Source organism: Chaetura pelagica, unplaced genomic scaffold (genome assembly GCF_000747805.2).
Source record: "Chaetura pelagica isolate M959 unplaced genomic scaffold, ChaPel_1.0 scaffold280, whole genome shotgun sequence".
Taxonomy (NCBI): Eukaryota; Metazoa; Chordata; class Aves; order Apodiformes; family Apodidae; genus Chaetura; species Chaetura pelagica.
In genome coordinates, this window is record NW_009951788.1 from 1 (window position 1) to 19,222 (window position 19,222).

Below are 19,222 nucleotides of genomic sequence, written 5' to 3' on the forward strand. Positions count from 1 at the left end.
AGAGATTTTAAGAAACTTTTAATCTAGATTTCAAGTTTGAAAATAGTTTTTATTTTAATCCTGTTGAAATCAGAATTTGTATTAAAATTATATTTCCATGGTTTTACCAGTTTACCACTATAGCTGATTAATCCATGGAAATTTTAGAGTTAATGGATTGTCTCCCTTGTAAGCATGACACACTAATATAGTGCCAAACTTATAAATGGATAGAGCTGGATTTAATTCATTACAACACACAAATAAGTGGGTTCCCTGTCCGACTGGAGGATCAAAAGTCAGGAAGACACTTAATTTTGGGATTTTGGTGTGGGTTTTTGGTGGATTGTTGGAGGTTTTTTTTTTAGTGTTACTATTTGAATATGAAAGATACTTTACAAAATAAATTTTAAGAATAGTGTATATAGCAAAGACAAAGCATAAGCATAGCATAGCAGTAACGTAGGATTCAACAGTTGCTCATGGGAATCAGATAAAAACAGAAAAAAATTACATACTTGAAATCTGCAGATGGGTATTAGGGCCAATCTTATATATGAATCACCTGATACTTTGTGATGACCCTTTGTTGTAGCTGATATATTAGAGAGGAATATTCAGAATTAATCTAGGCAGCAGTAGCCAGATCTCACTGTTGTTATGCATAAAAGCAGTTTTTATGTAATTGAGAGTCTCTGTGTATGTCTTTTTTTCATTACCAAAAGAAGACTATTTACTTGGATTGAATCTGGGTTTAGAAGAGAACATTTCAGATTAATTTTTCAAAGATCCTGTGGTGTTTTGTTGGTTTTGTTTGTGTTTTTTTTTTAATTCACTAATGAAGTATAATGTAGCTCTGAAATGAGAGTTCAGGGTTTTCCTGAGGAAACATTAGTGTGTTTTTTGTTTCTGAAAATTGCAGATATTCTCTGTAGGTTATTAATGTAGAGCCTATCTTCAAAAAGATCATTCAAAAGAAATAAAAATTGTTTCTAAAGTAAGAAAAATTTATACTAATGTATTTCTCATGGCTAGCTGCTGAAACCAAGTGAGGTTTGCTTGAAGATGCTTTTATCATTGTTAGCTATTGTAATAATAACTGTGAAAGTAATTTAGCTGCATTTTATACACCAATAGTGGTTGCACCATTAAGTAAAGACAAAGTATGAATGTGTGATATGTTAGAGGAGGAGCCTTCTAATTTGTAGTTTTTTTCTGCTTCTTAACTGAGCACCTAAGTATACTTAGCAGCTGAGTCCCTAAGTATTCTTGAACATAACCTCCCATGGAGATCCTGTTAGCATCCTATTGAAGATTGTTAGATGTTTTGTAAAATCTAGAATTAGAAATGCTGAATCTAGTGTGCTACTTAGCTGTGATATGAACCTTTGGTTTTGTTAAGAATGCCACAATCCTCATGGAATCAGTAGTTTCCAACTTTCTAGAAGAAAAAAATATCCAAGTTGCCAACTTTCTCAAAATAGTTCTTAATCTCTAGATCTTTTGTGATTTTACAAAATAACCATGGGAAGGTAGTGATTCAGTTTCTGTAAAGAAGGAAATAATGGCAGGAGTTGGGAAGGTGAAATAGGCATCAGTTGCCATCTTTTGACATCTCAGATTCCTGTTTTCTTTCTTAGAAAAAGACTGTCTCTGTGGAACTCAAGAAAAATACAATACTAGCACATTTTTAGTAGGAGTATTGTGTGAGTGTTACAGAGTAACAGACTGCAAGCACTGCTGCTTCCCAGTTCTCCAACAATATAAGAAAATTTCAAGAATAAGCTAATTGGCCATTTATTACAATGACAGGTAGTTCTCTAAAAGTAATTAAAGATACTGCTTTTAGAGCAATCAATATTCATCCTGTTCGATGTTTGAGCATATGGGGTTTTGTTAGAAGATAAAAAACACTTTTTACCTGTTACATGGCACAGAAATAACTGAAAAAGTAAAGAATACTGAAACTAAGCCATGATTGGTAAGCTTTAAAGAAAGACTATGCACACAGGTTTCTATGTTCTGTCCTCCAAAGATACCTATCACATTGGAGAATATGGAAACATAGTTGTCTTGTATCTTCATGACTCTTCATCTGTATTCCATCCTTTTCACATTTCTTGCAACCTCCATATAAATCTATGAAAAAGCTAGCATTATAGAAAAGCAGAAAGAATAAATCTGAAGAACTCTGGAGAGCAGCATGCTTCTCTTTTCAGAAAGCTATAAATAAGCCTTCATATAATATATCTCTTTAGGATTTGGACCTTTTGTGTGAATTTTTAACAACAGAAAGTTGTATCCTAGGGAGCACCAGTTCCTACAAATGCTTGTAATGCTTGCAGTGCCATGTATCTGGGACTGTTAAAAGAGATTCAGTATCAAAACTTAATAAAGTCTGATCTTATTTTCCATAACACCACAAATTACAGCAATGTATTTATCCTGTTTATTTTCCTGTTAGTATCTATCTGTAGAAATAGCTAATGTAGTTTAGTAAATTTAAAAATAATTATAATTAACTTTTTCCCTGCTGTGAATTTAATCTGAGAAGCCAATGTAAGGGATAAAAAGGATTAGACTCTAAAAAGTCAGTATGAATGATAGTAGTAGGTAGGTAGGATTTTGAAAAGTAGAAGGGCTGTTCTGAACAGTATGCTAGGTGGTTTATTCACATGAGAATGACAGTAGCAATAAATTACAGGACAGTATGCTAACACACCCATGTGCTTTCATGCAAACTTCAGTTCAGATGTCTTTGCAGAGGCACATAGTCATGCAAGAAAATACAAAGTAAGATACATAAATAAAGAAAAAATAAGTAGGAGGAAGGTGGTGAGCTGGAAAGATTCAGGGAGGTTGTTTGGTATTGCAGAATTTGCAGACTACTAACATTGGTCATGTTCCTGGCTGGCCATAGAGCTAAGGAGAGATCAAAGAGAGAAGCAGGGAGAAAAGATATGTGAGGTTTGTTCTCATAGATACACGAACTTTACTAAGGAAGGACAGAAGTTTGGAAGTGTGAACTGATTAGGTGAAGTGTCTTCAGAATGCCAAGTAATACAATAATGGCTTATTAATGTGAGATATTACAAATAATACCAGGATTAGCTGAACAACAGATCTGTACGCTACATTTCTAAGAGGCCTGAAGTCCTGACAGCACTTGACGTGCTTGAAGAAATACCAGACAGTGTGAGTGGAGGGAAGAAGCTGTTGCTGAGAGGTCAGATCTGCTGGTGTTGTACAATAATCCATATTCACACCATTAGATTTTTCAGACTTAGGAACTTTGCAGACCAAATCTCAGTATTTCACTCCTCTGCAATTTGTTGTGTGTGTTAACAGAGAATTTCATCCAAGCATATCACTTGCTATTGCAGCCTGTCAAAGGTTTAAAGGGAGGAAAGTTTGTCAAATGTCATGAAGGATGTCCAAGAGATATTTATGTTGCTGTTGCTGTGTTCTTTTTCCATCTTAACATCACGTCTCAGTCAAGTGTTAATTTGAGAAATGAGAAAGGAATTAAGAAATTATTTAGGGAAAGCCAAAGGATTAAAGACCACAGTGGTAGTGCTTTAATTCAAATGTTTTTGAAGGAAAGGAGAATCTCAAATTCCATGTACTGTCTCAGCCATTTTTAGTAATCTGCTGTACTACATAACTTCTGTTGAATATGGGAATTGCAATAATCAGGTAGATAGTGTTATAAACAGATTATCATAGTGAGCTGAGAGGCAGCATTTTAAATTCTGTTCCCCATGGTTTTCTTTTTAGATGAATTGCCCACATCATATTGTAATCTTTGTTCCTCAGGTTCAGTGTTCTACAAAATTGACATGATTAGCCATAGAAATATCATAGAATAAAATTTTAATTAGTGGCAGAAGAAAAGAAAGCATGAGGATTATTGATTATTATTATGGGATTTTGTAAATGTTACAGTATAGACTGTGTATTTCTTGCTTTCTAACTAGATCTGTACTGAATAACTTTGAGATTTATGTCTCCCTGAATTAGACTAAATAATTGGTGTATTTTGCATGTCTCAGGATCAGCCCTCCTCAGACTCCTTGATTTTTACTTCAGTCTTGCAACATTTCACAAACAAGAGAGCAAGAATCCTATTTATCACAGAATCTTAGGGGTTGGAAAGGACTTTGAAAGATCATCTAGTCCAACCACGCTGCCAGAGCAGGATCACCCAGAGCACATCACACAGGAACGCGTCCAGGCAGGTTTTTAATGTCTCTAGAGAAGGAGACTCCACAGCCTCTCTGGGCAGCCTGTTCTAGTGCTCTGTCACTCTCACAGTAAAGAAGTTTTTTCTGATGTTTATGTGGAGCCTTCTATGTTCCAGTTGGTACCCATTGCCCCTTGTCCTGTCACTGGACATCACTGACAAAAAGCCTGACTCCGTCCTCCTGACACTCGTCCTTTACATATTTGTAAGCATTAATTAAGGCTGAAGGATTATAAAAAGATGGATGGATGGATGGATGCATGGATGCATGGATGGATGTTTTAAGGGATTAAAAAACTTATTCTAGTCTTTTTACTTAGATTCCTGCATGGTTTGAATCATGACATTATCTGTAGTGACACCAGCCTTGTAAAGAAGCTGATGCTTTACCCAAGGAAATCTTACAAAGAGCCTTAGGAGGTTTATCTACAAGCTTTTTTCCAGTTCTTCAATAATTGACTATTACATCCAAGATCTTCCAAATGAAAGCATTTGTACATGTGCCTATAGCAGAGGGGGTTGGAACTAGATGATCTTTAAGGTCACTTCCAACCCACACCATTCTATGATTTAACAATGTTCAATTTGATACAAGTTCTGTTTTCTCATACACATTCCCAGATTTTTTTAAAAGTTGGCCTTGCTCTTTCGTTTCTCTCTTAAAGCTGTACCTGAAGTTGTAGCAACCTTTGCATGAAAGGCACTTCTGCATGATTACTCATTTAAGTTTCTTCCACATGCAGATGAAATGACAAGCCCAATGGGGATGTAATCTAATTATTGTGCTTTGAGAAGACACGTAGGAGGTTTATTGACCATCTGAGAAAAAATACTTTTGTTTATCATAGACCAAGAAAGTGATATAGATGTCCAAAAAGCCATTTCTGAAACTGTGAAGTACTCAGCAGTACTGAGTCTTTGATGCTTAGTCATCCAGTATCTTTCTCTTTCCTCCACTTGGTCATTGTTTTTCTTTCACAAGTAGCTCCTGCCTGTTCTATTATAGATTGTTCAGCAAGTTTACTCTTCTGTTTCTTGGGTGTAAGGGGTAAACCAGAGTTGTCCAAGATAGGCCTGACAGACTAAGAAATTCCAGATATAGCAAAGGATATGAAGTCTGTTGAAAAATGTAAATAAATTTTGTATCAGAGTTGATTTCACCTAGAAAGAATTGACATATGAGAGAAAGGTCACAAGGAAGAGTTTCCATGTAAATGTATTTGAGCAAAGGAAGGTGTAAGTGCAATTGCAGCTCTTCTAGAAACCTACCAAGAAGATAAATATCCTCCTGTAAGCAAACAACTAAGGTTGTCTTCTGAAAATTAAGAGGACACCAGAGCCATTCTATTCTAAAGGAAGCCATTCTTCTTCAGATATATGGAATACACTCTGTTTTTTTGATTCCTGGGTTATTTGAACTGGCAAGTAGACTTAGCTCATCAAATGAGAATTTTGGAAAAGGAACTTTGCTAGATTTCCTTACTTTGGAGGTGCTGTCTGCAGTCCTGCAGAATCAGGTATTGAAACAAGCTGGAGAGAGAGCAAAGTGGAAAGCAAAACGTCCAAGAGATTTTTCCAAAATTTGAACATGATATTCCAAAGACATTATTAAATTAAAATTTCCTGAACACACTTTTACCCAGCTTGTAATTCCAATGTTCTCAGAGATCTGATTATTTTTGTGTGTCATGCAAAAATATGTGCCTCTGTGCAACTTTCTAGAGATATATGGAAATCTATGGCATAGCTGCCTTGTTTTTCAGAGCTTTTTACTTAGTTTTTTTTAAATCTAAGTTTATCCCTTTACCTTTCTGTGCAGAGTTCTTCCTAAACTATTTTTGTTTATGGCTCAAGATTTAGGCACTACTCGACCTAATAATGGAAAGATACTTTAAAATGAATTTCTGCTTCCTCTGTTCTTTCTGTAGCTGATCTGATGTGCTTGGATTTTCTTACAAGAAAATTTGAAGTAAGAAATACTTCTCAAACTCAAAAGGGCTGTAGTGTTTCTTCCAGGGGAAAGAAACCAGATTTGAGAGTAAGAGGACATAAGAAGGACTGTGCTGAAACTAAGTAACTTTGTTTCTTGAGGTACTATTTTAATTCAGCAAACATGAAGGGACTGTATTGGCCCAAACTTGAAAACAAATTATCAGGGAGATGAAAAGTAGCCACTTGCTGCAGGTCTCAGTGATTTGTTTTTTTCCCCAATTTCAATAAACCTTAACTTGGGGAAGATGTGGCAAACAGTTTAGATCTACTTAGGAAAAAAAAGAGTTCAATTATCTTACATTTCTGCTTTTTTTTTCCCCCTCCTCCATCCCCATCTTGATGAAAAATATAACTTTCTGTAGCCTAACAACTAGTTGCACTTCAAAAACTAAAAAAAAACAAACACAACATTTTTCTCCATATTTTATTCCAAATTTCTTGAAAATATGATTCCACATTTTAAGGTCCAAAAACTTCATTAGGTAAATTAGAGAGGTTCAGAATAAATTTTGTAGTATAGAAATAATTTAACATAAATAATTGTCCCCTCTTTAATTCAGTTTTATGCCTGTGATCTGTTTCATGTTTTTGTAGTGAACTGTTTATAATATCAATTGGATGTTTGTGTTTCATGGAGGTAAATGTGCACCCACAGTGACGGAAATTTTGTCGTACAGGACTATGAAGGAAATGCAAAAAAAAAAAAAAATCAGCAATAGTTTCAATAAAGGTATTATAATTTCATGGGCATCTGAGTATATCTTCTTCAGTATCAGTTCCCATTTCTTATTTTGGAGAACTGTTCTGTATTTGTAAAGTTTGAGTACATGGTATAAATTGTCACAGGCCCTCAGAGATGAACTTGGTTTCTACCACCCAGTAGTACCAATGTCCTAGCTCTTGCAAAAGCCCATTAAGCTCCACAGCATGTATAATTTCTGCAACAGGGTTAAGTGAAATCTGTCTTGTAATGCAGCAGAATCCTGGCAACACTGGAAACAGGCTACCACTAGTTGTGTCTTCTACCATCAGTGCATCAAGGAAGTCTTAGTGTCCAAACTCAGGCTCCAGTCTTCCACTTTCTATTGAGTATTGCAAACACAAGCTCTGTCAGATTCATGAGGCTAAAGAATACAAGGGGAAAAGGAACTGAACTCTCTGTTCATATGGAGAAAGATGTAAGGGTAGCCCCTTGATATTTTTTTTAATTTTTTTTTCCCCTCAATCCTGTATGTATAGACCAGAATCTAGGGCTCATTTTCTCACAAGAGTGCATTCCTCCCTTGGCCATAGAGGTAAAACTCCACTCACTTTTGTGTGCGCTCACTCACCCTCTGATCTCACGACTCTGGCACTTCTGTCTGTACTTCTGTGGGGAAGGTGAGAAGTGATTCCATTCTGGTTTTGTACATACTTGACAGGAACTGCGGGAAGTGGGATTGTGTCCCTCAGGTGGGAGAGACATGAATGCAGGTTTCCCATTTCCTGGACATGTGCACTAGAGGCAGCACTCATCATAACCAACTGTTTTTCAAAGGGTCTGTGGCTCAATACTATGTGTAGGTTTTAGGAGTGCTTTAAGGGTATCTGTTGGATTCCATGAGGGAATTTAGATGTGTGAATATTTAGTTTGTGAATCTCTAAATGACATTAGGTAGGGAGATGTCCTAACCAAGCTACTTAATTAAAATGAGGCATAAGCTTCTATAGGGAAGGTAATAGCTAAAATTTGGATACACAGGAAGTTTTTTCTGGACAAAAATGTAGGTATTATGCATATGAGTATATTTAATTGGGCAAATGAAGTTTTTAATTCATTGTTTTGTTAACAAAGTATCTAAATTTTACCTAAATGGAAATTTAGGTCCATTTCTAAATCTGGACCTCACTGTGTTTTGTCTTCTGTTTTTGTCTAAAAATGTTGTTATGTACTTGTTAAAGATTTTACGTTTTTGTGCAACTTCTTCTAAAAGTGTTCAAACTAATGAAAAATAAATAAAAAGCTTGCCTATTAGATTGGATCTCATTTCCAGGAGGGTTACTTGGTAACTGCAACATCTTCCCCTGAGACTATATTTGTTTTTACTTGTTACACATTTCTGTCTTGGGATGATAGAGTATTTTTTTTCTAATTGTCTATATGTAAATTATGAAGTTAAGTATTATTTGAACATTGTGATTCATAGGAATAATTAAATAATGGATCTTGGAGACGTGAAATAAAAAATGCTTTTAAAAGAATGTTACCTGTATCTTATCCTTGAGTTTCTCACTTTTTCTTTCTCTAATTTTCCAATGCAGATAACTATACCTAGACCTTCAGTGACATCCACGCAGTCTGCTTCAGAGAGCTTTCATTATGGCCACCAGCTAGAGAAGAGAGAGCAGGATGGTCCATCTATGGAACACACTGTGGAACTTTCCTCTCCAAAGGAAAGTGTGCCAGGTTTGGCTGTGACAGAAGATGCACTTCCAACTAGTGCCAGCAGACCAGATTTGGTACTTAATATCAGCCAAGAGGTGCTTGACAGGGAAGGACTTGTTGAAGAATGTGTCAACATCCTGGACGGTGGCCAAAAAGAGCTGCCTGAGCAACATACTGGAATACAGGAAGAGAAAGAACTTGAAAATATTCCTGTAGAGGAGGCTGAGGAAGAAAAGCTTCCAGTGGTTTCTGAGGATGCCATTGAAATGCTAAGCAAAGAACAGAATTCTTCTTTGCCAGGAAACTCAAAATCTGCAGAGGAAGAGCCTCTAACAAATACTGAAGGTGCTGAAGAATCAAAGCCAAGGCCTGTCTGTTTGGTGCCAAACCAAGATGAGGTTCTGAAGTTGATAGCACCTAAAACATCAGAATTTTCTTCCTCAAGACTTACCAAACCACATGTTAACAGACAGGCAAGCAAAACAGCACTAGTTCAGGAAAATGGTTTTCATTCTAATCAGGAAGATGCCCACATCCAAGACTTGAAATGCCACCAAGTGGCCCTTTCTTCTTTTTTGCACGAGGAGGACAAAAAAGAGAAAAATGCTCCCAAAAATGGAGAGTTATTCCACTGCATTTCAGAAAATGAGAATTCTCACCGATCTAAGAAAGACTTAGTTAAATCTCCTTTTGTATTCAGGCAGAGCCGAATCCCAGTTCTAGCACAAGAGATAGACTCAACATCAGAGTCCTCTTCTCCTGTTTCAGCAAAGGAAAAGCTTCTTCTAAAAAAGGCCCATCAGACAGACTTGGTCAAACTACTTATGGAAAAGAGACAGCTCAAATCTTTCCTCGGTGACCTCTCAAGTGCCTCTGATAAGTCACTGGAGGAAAAAATATCTGCTGCTCCAGTACCGTTTTCTGAGGATGATGTCTTATCCTCATTTTCTAGATTGACACTGGACTCTCATTTCAGCAAACAGACAGAAGAGGGCTCTTTATCTCCAAGCAGCCCGCAGTCCAGAAAAAGCAAGATTCCAAGGCCAGTGTCCTGGGCAACCACTGATCAAGTCACCAATGCAAATTCAACTCAGTTCTTTCCTCGGCCACCACCAGGAAGACCACCTACTAGACATGGACTAGAAGCTAGGTAATGCAGAGAAAACAGAAACAGGTTTTCAGGTTGAAAGTGGATTTCAGCTAGACTGTAGTTACTAGGTAATATGTAATACTATACAAGTTCCATCCTTTAACTAGTTTTTAAAACATTCTGGGCATCAATTCTCTGAGAAATCTTATATTGTTGGAGAGTGAATGAGGGAGAGGCTGCTCACAGGAATGAGCCTGCTTCACTGTTAAATCTTATACATTGTGTAATGTCAATCAATAACTAACTTGTCAATCTATAACTAAATCTTTGCATTTTTTTAAAAAGCGGGGTCACTTTTTCAGAACTATAGATTATTCGTGAGCCCAGAGATATCAATAGGATCTATCATATCTGGCCCGTTTGAAAAATTGAACTATTATTGTAGACACTGTAAGTATTTGGGTTTGGAGATTCCAGCCATCAGATCTGAGTTAGCTGTGCTCGGATCAGAGCTAAGCAAAACACCTAATTGAGGGCAGAGTGAATTCTAGGAGGCCCCCTTTGCCAATTTGGTATGGACAACCACAATACAGTTTTGCCAGTGCCAGGATAAGGAGAATTTTGATACAACAATGCAAAACCCTGTGAAGGAAGTTGTGGTGTGCTTTGTCACCCCTGAAAGTTGTGTGTAGGAGTGTATCGATGGTGTGCAGGAATGGATGTTCCCCTCCAAAGCAGAGGTGATAGGTGCTGCTCTCCCATGCACATCTTCCAGCACCACCAGGAAATTTCAGTTATCCTGTAAACACTTAAGCTGTTTATAGGAGTGAGTGTCTGCAAATATGAATACTGTGTTGATCTGAACAACACAGAAGCCAAAAGTCTAGATCGAAAACCCTGTAGGAACGTTCTGCTCCAGATGTCTGTTCTGCAATGTAAGGTCATCCCTAGTTTCTAGAGATACTGAGTTACCAAATGAACTTTGGTGAGTAGATGGGAACAGAAATAATATTTTTTTCATTTCTTCTTAAGGTTACGCAGATACAGAGTCCTAGGGAGTAGCAGCTCGGACTCAGATCTTATCTCTCGTCTGGCTCAAATCCTACAGAATGGATCTCAAAGACCAAGGAGTTCTACCCAGTGTAAGAGTCCAGGATCTCCACATAGTCCAAAAACACCACCCAAAAGCCCTGTCACCCCCCGACGCAGTCCCAGTGCCTCCCCTAGGAGCTCTTCATTACCCCGTACTGCCAGTTCTTCTCCTTCCCGGGCTGGGAGACCTTATCATGATCAGAGAAGTTCATCATCCCCGCATCTTGGGAGGAGTAAATCACCTCCTAGCCACTCAGGCTCCTCATCTTCTAGGAGATCCTGCCAACAAGAGCACTGCTGCAACAAACAAAGCAAGAATGGTCTGAAAGGATCTGGCAGTTCCTTCCACCATTCCCCAAACACTAAGACTCCCACAGGAAAGAGCAAGTCAACCACTAAGCTTAGCAGATAGGAGCTGGGCCTTGACAGGTATAAAGCCTCCTCCTAAATCTGATGCATGTTGTGTCTGTGTACTGTGTATTTAAAAAAAATAATCAAAAAATGTATTAAAAAATTGTGTTGAATCTGCGCTTTTTAAAGAAAGTAAGCATCACCAACTATTCATGAGAAAGCATACTGTGTAAATAAGTGGCCTAGGAGCAGGCAGCAAGCAGATCCAGAAGAGAGGAAGTAGAGGCCAAGATAAGAATGACTAGGTAGTCAAAGAGGTGCAATGTATTTAGAGAAAAAAAATCTCTTTTAACATGAATGTTTTAAAATAATTACTATTTCTGTGGTTTTAGTTGATCTAGCTAGAAGATTTGGCCTAATTATTAAAGGCCTTACATACTCAAGGAGTCTGTAAGAAGACCTGAAGTGGTTATTCCAAAAATGACATCACCACTTGGGAGAAAAGTACTGCTCAAGCATGTCTTTGCAGTTTGAAAAAAGCACACAGCTTAGAAGATGATGGTACTTCAACCTTATAAGTCTCTTCCATTTTGATCTGCACACATCTTGAGTCACACAGTGCTCATCTTGTCCCCTATCTATCATGACACAGATTTTTTTGTACCTCAGGAAGTGATCATGAACCTTGTCCCTTCTTGGTACTGATGACATTTTAAAAATTACTAGAGACATTTGCAAAGGTGTTTTTCTAGCTGTATTCTTTAGAAATACCTTGTTTAGTACAAATTGGGATCCAAGAAGCTAATTCTCAGTTCTATATCATTCTTCAAACTATGCTCAGTAGAATTTGGAAGAGCATTCCTGTCTATAAAATGAGAGAAAGGAGGAGATGCCTGCACTTCACTGAATGTTGCAGCTTTACAATAAATTGCAATGTAAGCTAGGAAATAAGTTAGAAAACACAAGTACCTCTTTTCCCTTAACTCAACTGCAAGAAGATCCCTTGTTCTTGCTGGCTTTTGTTTCTCCATTGGTTACAGATCACTTAAACCACTGATCATACCATGCAGAGATGATTAGCAATCACAATTTGCTTTTTTGGTAATTTATTTTCTAAAAACATGAAAGTTAAACAAAGGAGGAGATTGTCTGCTTCGTGAACTTGGTAGTTTATAAGTGACAGAAATATTCTTAACACCCTTACAAAATCTGGATAAGTATATTAGTCATCAAAACAAAACATACAGAAAGCAATCTGAAGTATTTTTTATGTTTGATTCTTGTCATTCTTTTGCCTAAATGGATTTTTTGATAGTCAAGTTTCATTGTGTCAGTAAAGTCCATGATGTCTGATTCCTCCAACTTTGGCAGTTACTTAATTATCTCTTGTGCTCTACAGGGTCTCTGTGGGGAACATAACGGTACAGCACCTTTGCCATGTTCAGAAGAGAATAGTGGGTCAGACTAGTAACACAAGAACACAAGCCTGAGAAAGATGCAGCCAGCTCTCCCTAATTATTCCTGTTGTGGGGACACTGGATGCATAGGAGACTTGCCAGTTACTGATCTGCTTGCTGTAGTCATGCCTCTCCAGCCAACATCTGTGCTTTTTTTAACCTCTGCCAAATGAATACCTTTGGATTAAAAAGGGAATATTTTGTCTCTGAGCTAATACATTCTAATGCTGCATTAAAGCTGCTCTGGAGCTGCACTGAATTTCACTTGCTTCGTCCAACTGTGTTGATTTTTTTAATTTTATTTTTTTTTCTTACTATGAATATGTATATTGTTTCCCATATGAAATGTAGCACAGTATGGAACCTTAATTTCATTCAGGTTTCAAGCACTACAGATGAATGCAATAGGTAGGGTATACCTGCTTCTTCTGAAGAAACTGTACCATTTGAAAGTCCTATTCCTTTGTATTATATTGTATAATAGGTGCTGTACTGATAATTGCATGTCCTCATGGTAAATTATAGAATATAAATATTTATATATACATATATGTATATGCTTATATAAACTCATTCTTTCTCACTTTCCATTTGTAATTTATGGACCACAAATAATATTCTTCCCTTTCTGTTGATTCCTGAATCCTTTTGGCATTACATCCTCTATTTTGCCCCCAAAATTTTTGGAAGGCACAAATTCTAATAGCCTTTATACCTTGGTACAAGATCGAAGGACTGCTGATTTCTCAACCAGCCAATGTTTTGTCTTGCAGCTTGCTTTTTTCCTTTATAATTTTGTGTGTGTATTTGCATATGGAACAAAAGCAGAGTCTCAAAGGTATTTTTTATTTTTTGTTACACATAGGGCTTGTGGTTAATAATTTTTATTTAATAATGTGAGTTCTCCGTTGTTACAAATACTCATCATATAGGAGCAGTAACAGTCAATGAATACCCAACAGATCAATGTGACAACAACAAATTCCACCTCTTTTCCTTCCTGTTTTCCTCATGGTTCCTTATGGTGTACCATAAGGATAATTTAGTCCTAGTGTGATATTTTTGCCCTGGGCACTGCTGGAATTATTTGTGAAGGTGGTGTAGCAGCTTATGATTATTTTTCCTCCCTCCTCCCTTATTTCTGAAAAGCATTTATTGTGGTCCTGTAAGCTTATTCCTATATCAGCATGGTCAGTTTTAATAGGTATTGACTTCATGCATCCTTGCCTGAAATGCTGAAGTTGTGTTATATTTTCTCTCCAGTGTAGCAGGATGTAGAAACAGGTAATTGCTTTACAGGTGAGAAAGAATGTAACATGTAGGGATTTTTTTATGCTGTCTTCAAAGTACAGAGTTGTCCATTGTTACACATTACTATGTAAAATAAATCAATGCAGTAGAAAATAACTTGCACTTGAAAAACTCACCAATGTAAAAATAGTAAACTATGCCAAAAGGGAGAAAGAGATATCAGTGATGGTTAATGACCCAGACTTCTTTCAATGCAGAAAAAGGTAAAAGGACCGTTTACCCCCAGTTGCTTTTTGCTGTGGATTAAACAGGATCTAGTGAGAAAATCATGAAGATGTGAATGGAGGAGTGATTGTGAGGAATTTATCTTGAACGACCCACTTCTTTTGAATTTATTATTGCTTGATACCCTCTCCCCAAAAGTTGACAGAATTGCTTGCTGTAGTCTAAGATAACAGTCATCAGTTCCTGTAGTACTGTTATGGTCAGCTGATCAACTCATACATCAATATTAGCTTAATATTTCTAGAGGGCCTTTATAATCATCAAGAAGTCTGTAAGCTTCAATATTTTAATATGCACCTGACTGCATAAAAACACCAACGTGTGTGTGTGTGTGTGGTCCTTGTGCAGAGTTTGAATTAATGGAGCATTCCCTACAAAAAAATGTCATGGATGAGAAACATTTTTCTCTATTGTACAAAATGGCTACAGTAGCTTGCACAAGGATTTTAGCTGGGAAGCAGTATAATCAAGGAGCTGGTGCTTTGTCCTCTTCAAGCCTCCATTTCTATGGAGCGCAATGCAATGGACCCATGACATGTAGTAGATGCTGCACACACGTTTCCTCTTGATGGTGTTTCCTGTGTTCTGGCCAGCATTTTTAGACAAATTGAGGCTTGAAGCCTTCAAACTAAAAGAGCGAACATTTCATGCAGACTTTTGTGCTGCAATATAGCATGGTATAATAAATCTAAGTTGCGAGCTTAAGCATCTATATGAAAATTAATAAACCTCATTATTAATTACAAATGCCATTTACTACTTTAGTAAAACCCTGTTAAAAGTTATAGAAGATATGATACAGTAGAGCAACACTGGCAAGTTGTATGCTGCTAGGCACCTATCTACTACTTTAGCAGGAGCAGTAAGCATAGAAAATTTCACTGCTCAAAGGCAGGAGCAATCTGAGGTCTTAACTGCTAGTTAGATACAATTATTCAGGAGGCAACCCCCTCACTAGAGCCACCAGCCACATCCTGTCTTGGGAAGTCTGGACATATTCTTGCCTTGAAGTCTGCATGTTTGAGATCAAGCTTTCTTGCATACCTCACTAAACAGTCTTGATGTAAAGGGGAGGATTTGGTCCTATATATTTAAAAATAGTTTGAAATATTTTTCATCTGGAAAAGACTTGCAAGAGCTCTATAATTTACAATTTGTATTATTATGGTATTAGCTATAGCTGGGAAAACAGTTTTTATCTTATATATATAAATAGACATTTGTACATAAGTGTATCTATATACACTTATATAGATATTGTATATTATATAGAAATATATATACATACATATGTGTGTATATAAAGATAGATAGGAACAGTCTCAGCTTTTGCATCCTGTTTACTGAAATTAATTTGCTCTGATTTGCTCTAATCACTTCATCTACTGTAATTTTGTTATGCCCTAATTCTGATTCTTCATCTTTCCCATATTACAAGGCCTGATCTGATACTCCCATTAAGTTGCTCTTACTGCAGTAACATTTATGCAACCATTGCCCGTAATGCTTCTAAAAAAATATTCTCCTTTTCTTGTTGATGAGAATTTAGTCAAAGCCAGACTCACAGTACAGACTCTTTCCTGTAAACAGTATTTTTCCATAATGAAGACATTTTTGTGGAACACTTAAGAGGCATAAATTCTGGTAAGAAGAAAGTGATTATTCCAATTTCTAAAATGGGTGCAATGGCGAACTAGCGATCGTGCCTCCAATTTTCATATATATATGTCAAATGAGAGAGGAATCTTCTGGAAAGGAATAGGAGAATAAAAGAGAACTCAAAGTTGAATTGATTTCTCTTTATGGGCCTATAATATATTTATCCTAATTTTTTTTCTGTAGGATTGTGAGGTGATGAGAGCCATGCTTGTCTTGTCCATTCCAGTGAGCAAGGGGCTGCTTAGGTGTCTTAGGTTATCACCATGATGCCTATGGTGCATCCTCTGTATGCATTTCCACTGTCAGGAGTGTTCAGGTTCTAGAACTGTCAACTGTATGAATAAAAGCCTTGACAACATCCATGGTTCCTTTCATCAGCTGATAAAAGCTTTGGATGCTCGTTCCTATTTCTGAAACTTGTGGAACCATGCACGATTTTTCTGTTCCACTTCTTTTAGCTAATTAAGTAGGCAGTGAACTGAAGGTTTTTGTTTGCTGTTTTGCTTTGGGCTCAAATGTCATTGTTTGAATTATTGCAATTTTCAGTAACCAGTAATGCTGGCAAGAGGAAGCAAGGATCAGTGTTCTGACTGTATGCAATAGATAGGCATAGGCCATACATTTCTTAGCGAGTACATGCAAACCCCATAACCATGCACCTCACACAAGAATACTTCAGCTGTCTGCTTGAAGCCAGTCTTCCTGTTCCCTAGGTATAACATTTATAAAGGAGAAATTACGTACAAATCAGGCTGGACTGGGTAATAATTGTCTGGAATTACCTTAAGATTCTGTCAAATGCCAAAAAGTTTTATCACTCATTTTTCTGTGGTTTAAATAATCAGGCTTTTAAATATTAACATTTGAGGTTTTGTTTGGGTTTGTTTTTTTAAGGAAAAAAATATAGGAGTGTATTGTTTTGAAATCTGATGTATTAAGTTGGCGATTACTTGTTTGAATGTGTAGGCTCATTTTACTTGCCATTGTATAGGGTTTTGTTGAAGTCTTTTTCCCTGCTTAGGGACTGAAGGAATAAACTCTCTGTATATCATATTTGCAGTTGCTGTATATTAAATTGGAAAATGCATATTTTCAATTACTATTATGACATGCCTTTTGAGATCTACTTTTCTGTAAGAATTGCTGCAGAGAGCCAGCCTTGACCAAGAGTACAGAGTGTTTCCTTCTAAAATAATGCCACAAGTGGGCTACTCATATGAGGTCCTGATGATCCACAACTGTCTGTGGGAATTCTGCTGGAATTAATTTGAGTTACAGATGTTTGTTTCCTTTTGACCTAACTTTAATACAAAGGACCTATGATAATAGCTTGCTCCTAAGGATAGAGTATAATTAGTTTGGTCTGTCTGGCTTCAAATCCTTTTAAACCTGTATCTGTTCCATGGCAGGCAAGGTCATAAAGGTTTGACACAAGATGAGGTGGGAATTTTTTGTTTCATTTTCACATCCTTTTCTTCTGACTGGACATCTGGATTGGTTGCTTAGCAGCCTTCTCTGCATCTGTACTTTCCAAAAAGCAAAATTTGAAATTCTTCAACTTCTAACTTTCTTTCTATAGCCCAGAGATGAGGTGCGGTGCTTGTGCTAACAGATGCCAATTTTCAAATGCTTTCCTGTGAATATCCCAACTAGTAAATTTAAGGAAATCACCAGCAATGCCTTCAGACTTTTTGACTGACTTTTTGAAGCTGCCAAACAATGGCAGCTCATCTAAAATCCCCAGGCAATACCACAAAGAGTGAAATCTGTGTATTAACTAAAATCACAATGTTGTCACCCCATAAGAAATTAGGTACTCAGTAGCAAAATCTGCAGCATTATTGTATTAAGTGGAAAGTAGTTCCAAGATTGATTGTTACCACTGAGGAAGACAAATGTTGAGTCCTTCAAATTTTCTTGCTCAGTAATTGCAGTTCCCTTCCTGTCCTTGGAAATCTTCTAAGCCATTATTTTCCTTTTAAGTTTGCTCAGGCACCTAAGAACATAAAGAGTTAATGCCCTTGTAATGGTCATTTGTACATAAAGTTGTAATTATTTATTTTCTCATTTGTACCATATCAAGGCTTTGTACAATGTTTTAAGTTTTGTTTTCAAATTATTTTGTATTTTATTTTTATAAACTGGTTCTAAATAAAATACTCATTCAGCATGCAAAACTTCAATTCTTGATTGTGTTTGTATAATTATTTGATTATCTACAAAGATATAGTTATTTTTCTTCTAATATTCTTACTGTTGTAACCCTGTATTTAAATTGAGAACATACTTTAAAAGTGGGCTTGTTTTTTTCTGTCACAAGAAAGCAAAAAGCAAGTGTCTGTTGATACTACTGCAACATGAGTCAGATGTTCATATTGCAAGTTGGAATGATTGGATCAATGGAAGTTTTACTTCCATTTAATAGGTTCATGTGTTGTATATAAATAAGAAGAGAAAAACTCAGCTGGCCTCCTCCCTTTCTATTTGGTCTTGCTCTTATCCAAGAGCAAATTCAGCCAAACAATAAATGATTGCCACAGCCAGATCAGATCAATTTTAGTAACAATATGGTGGATTCCAACCTTGTCATTCTGAAAAGCCAGATACTTTTTTCTCCCCACCTTCAAAACTGTAATTTCTTATTTAGTCAAAGGCCACCATAATTGCTATATTCGGAGATGATCAGCTGCCCAGATCTAGTCACTGAGCTTTTACAGCCTCTTGAGAAGGCCCGTCTCACCCTCTGTATAATACACGTAAGTGGCAGATAGCAGAGAAATGAATGAACGTAAGTTGTAACTGAATCTGAGCAGTTTGTGCTGTGTGGAAATGCAGTATTGAACTACCAGTTGCTCTGGTTTCCTCCTAGAGCCTTTCACCTCTCTCTCTAGTAAAACTAGGTAAAAGTAGACTAGAGTATAATCACCATTTGTGCTTTTTGTGCCTGCATGCATTAATCCTGGTATGCTGTAGAAAATACTGTCTGCTTTTTGCACAGCAAACCAGGGTTTTTAGGGAAGTCCAGAAGAGTTGGGAGAAAATGCCCTGGATCTTGTTCTCGGCATCATCACTGTTGTATCTTGTATGAAAGGCAAATTAAGAGCCAGTGCGGCCCCTGTTCAAATCTTTGGCAGTATTTTCATTAAGCTCCATGGCCAGGTCACTAGTTCTTGTCATTTATATCAATAGCTCAAAATGCTTCACATGACAGGACAAAAACTGGGACTTCATCTAGTCAGTAACATTCCAGGAAAATGATGTTTCATCTTCTGTTAAGCACAGCCAGAAATTTAATGGCAGCTTCTGGAAAGTGTGTGCTTTGGGTGCTCCCAACAGAACTACAGTTGGATCACAGAAAGGAAAATTAAGAAATAGCAAGCCAGCTGTTTTAAGAGGAA

The 19,222-nt window shown here is 36.9% G+C and overlaps 1 protein-coding gene across 1 annotated transcript; it reads left to right on the top strand.

The window, feature by feature from the left end:
* Positions 1 to 8,515: 8,515 nt before the first annotated feature.
* On the top strand, positions 8,516 to 11,233 carry LOC104388612 (tau-tubulin kinase 2-like; the record flags this gene model as incomplete). The annotated part of the gene is made up of 2 exons (XM_009997531.1): positions 8,516 to 9,789; positions 10,762 to 11,233. Coding segments are annotated over 2 exons (1,746 nt in total), but the record flags the coding sequence as incomplete, so codon positions are not given.
* Positions 11,234 to 19,222: the final 7,989 nt, after the last annotated feature.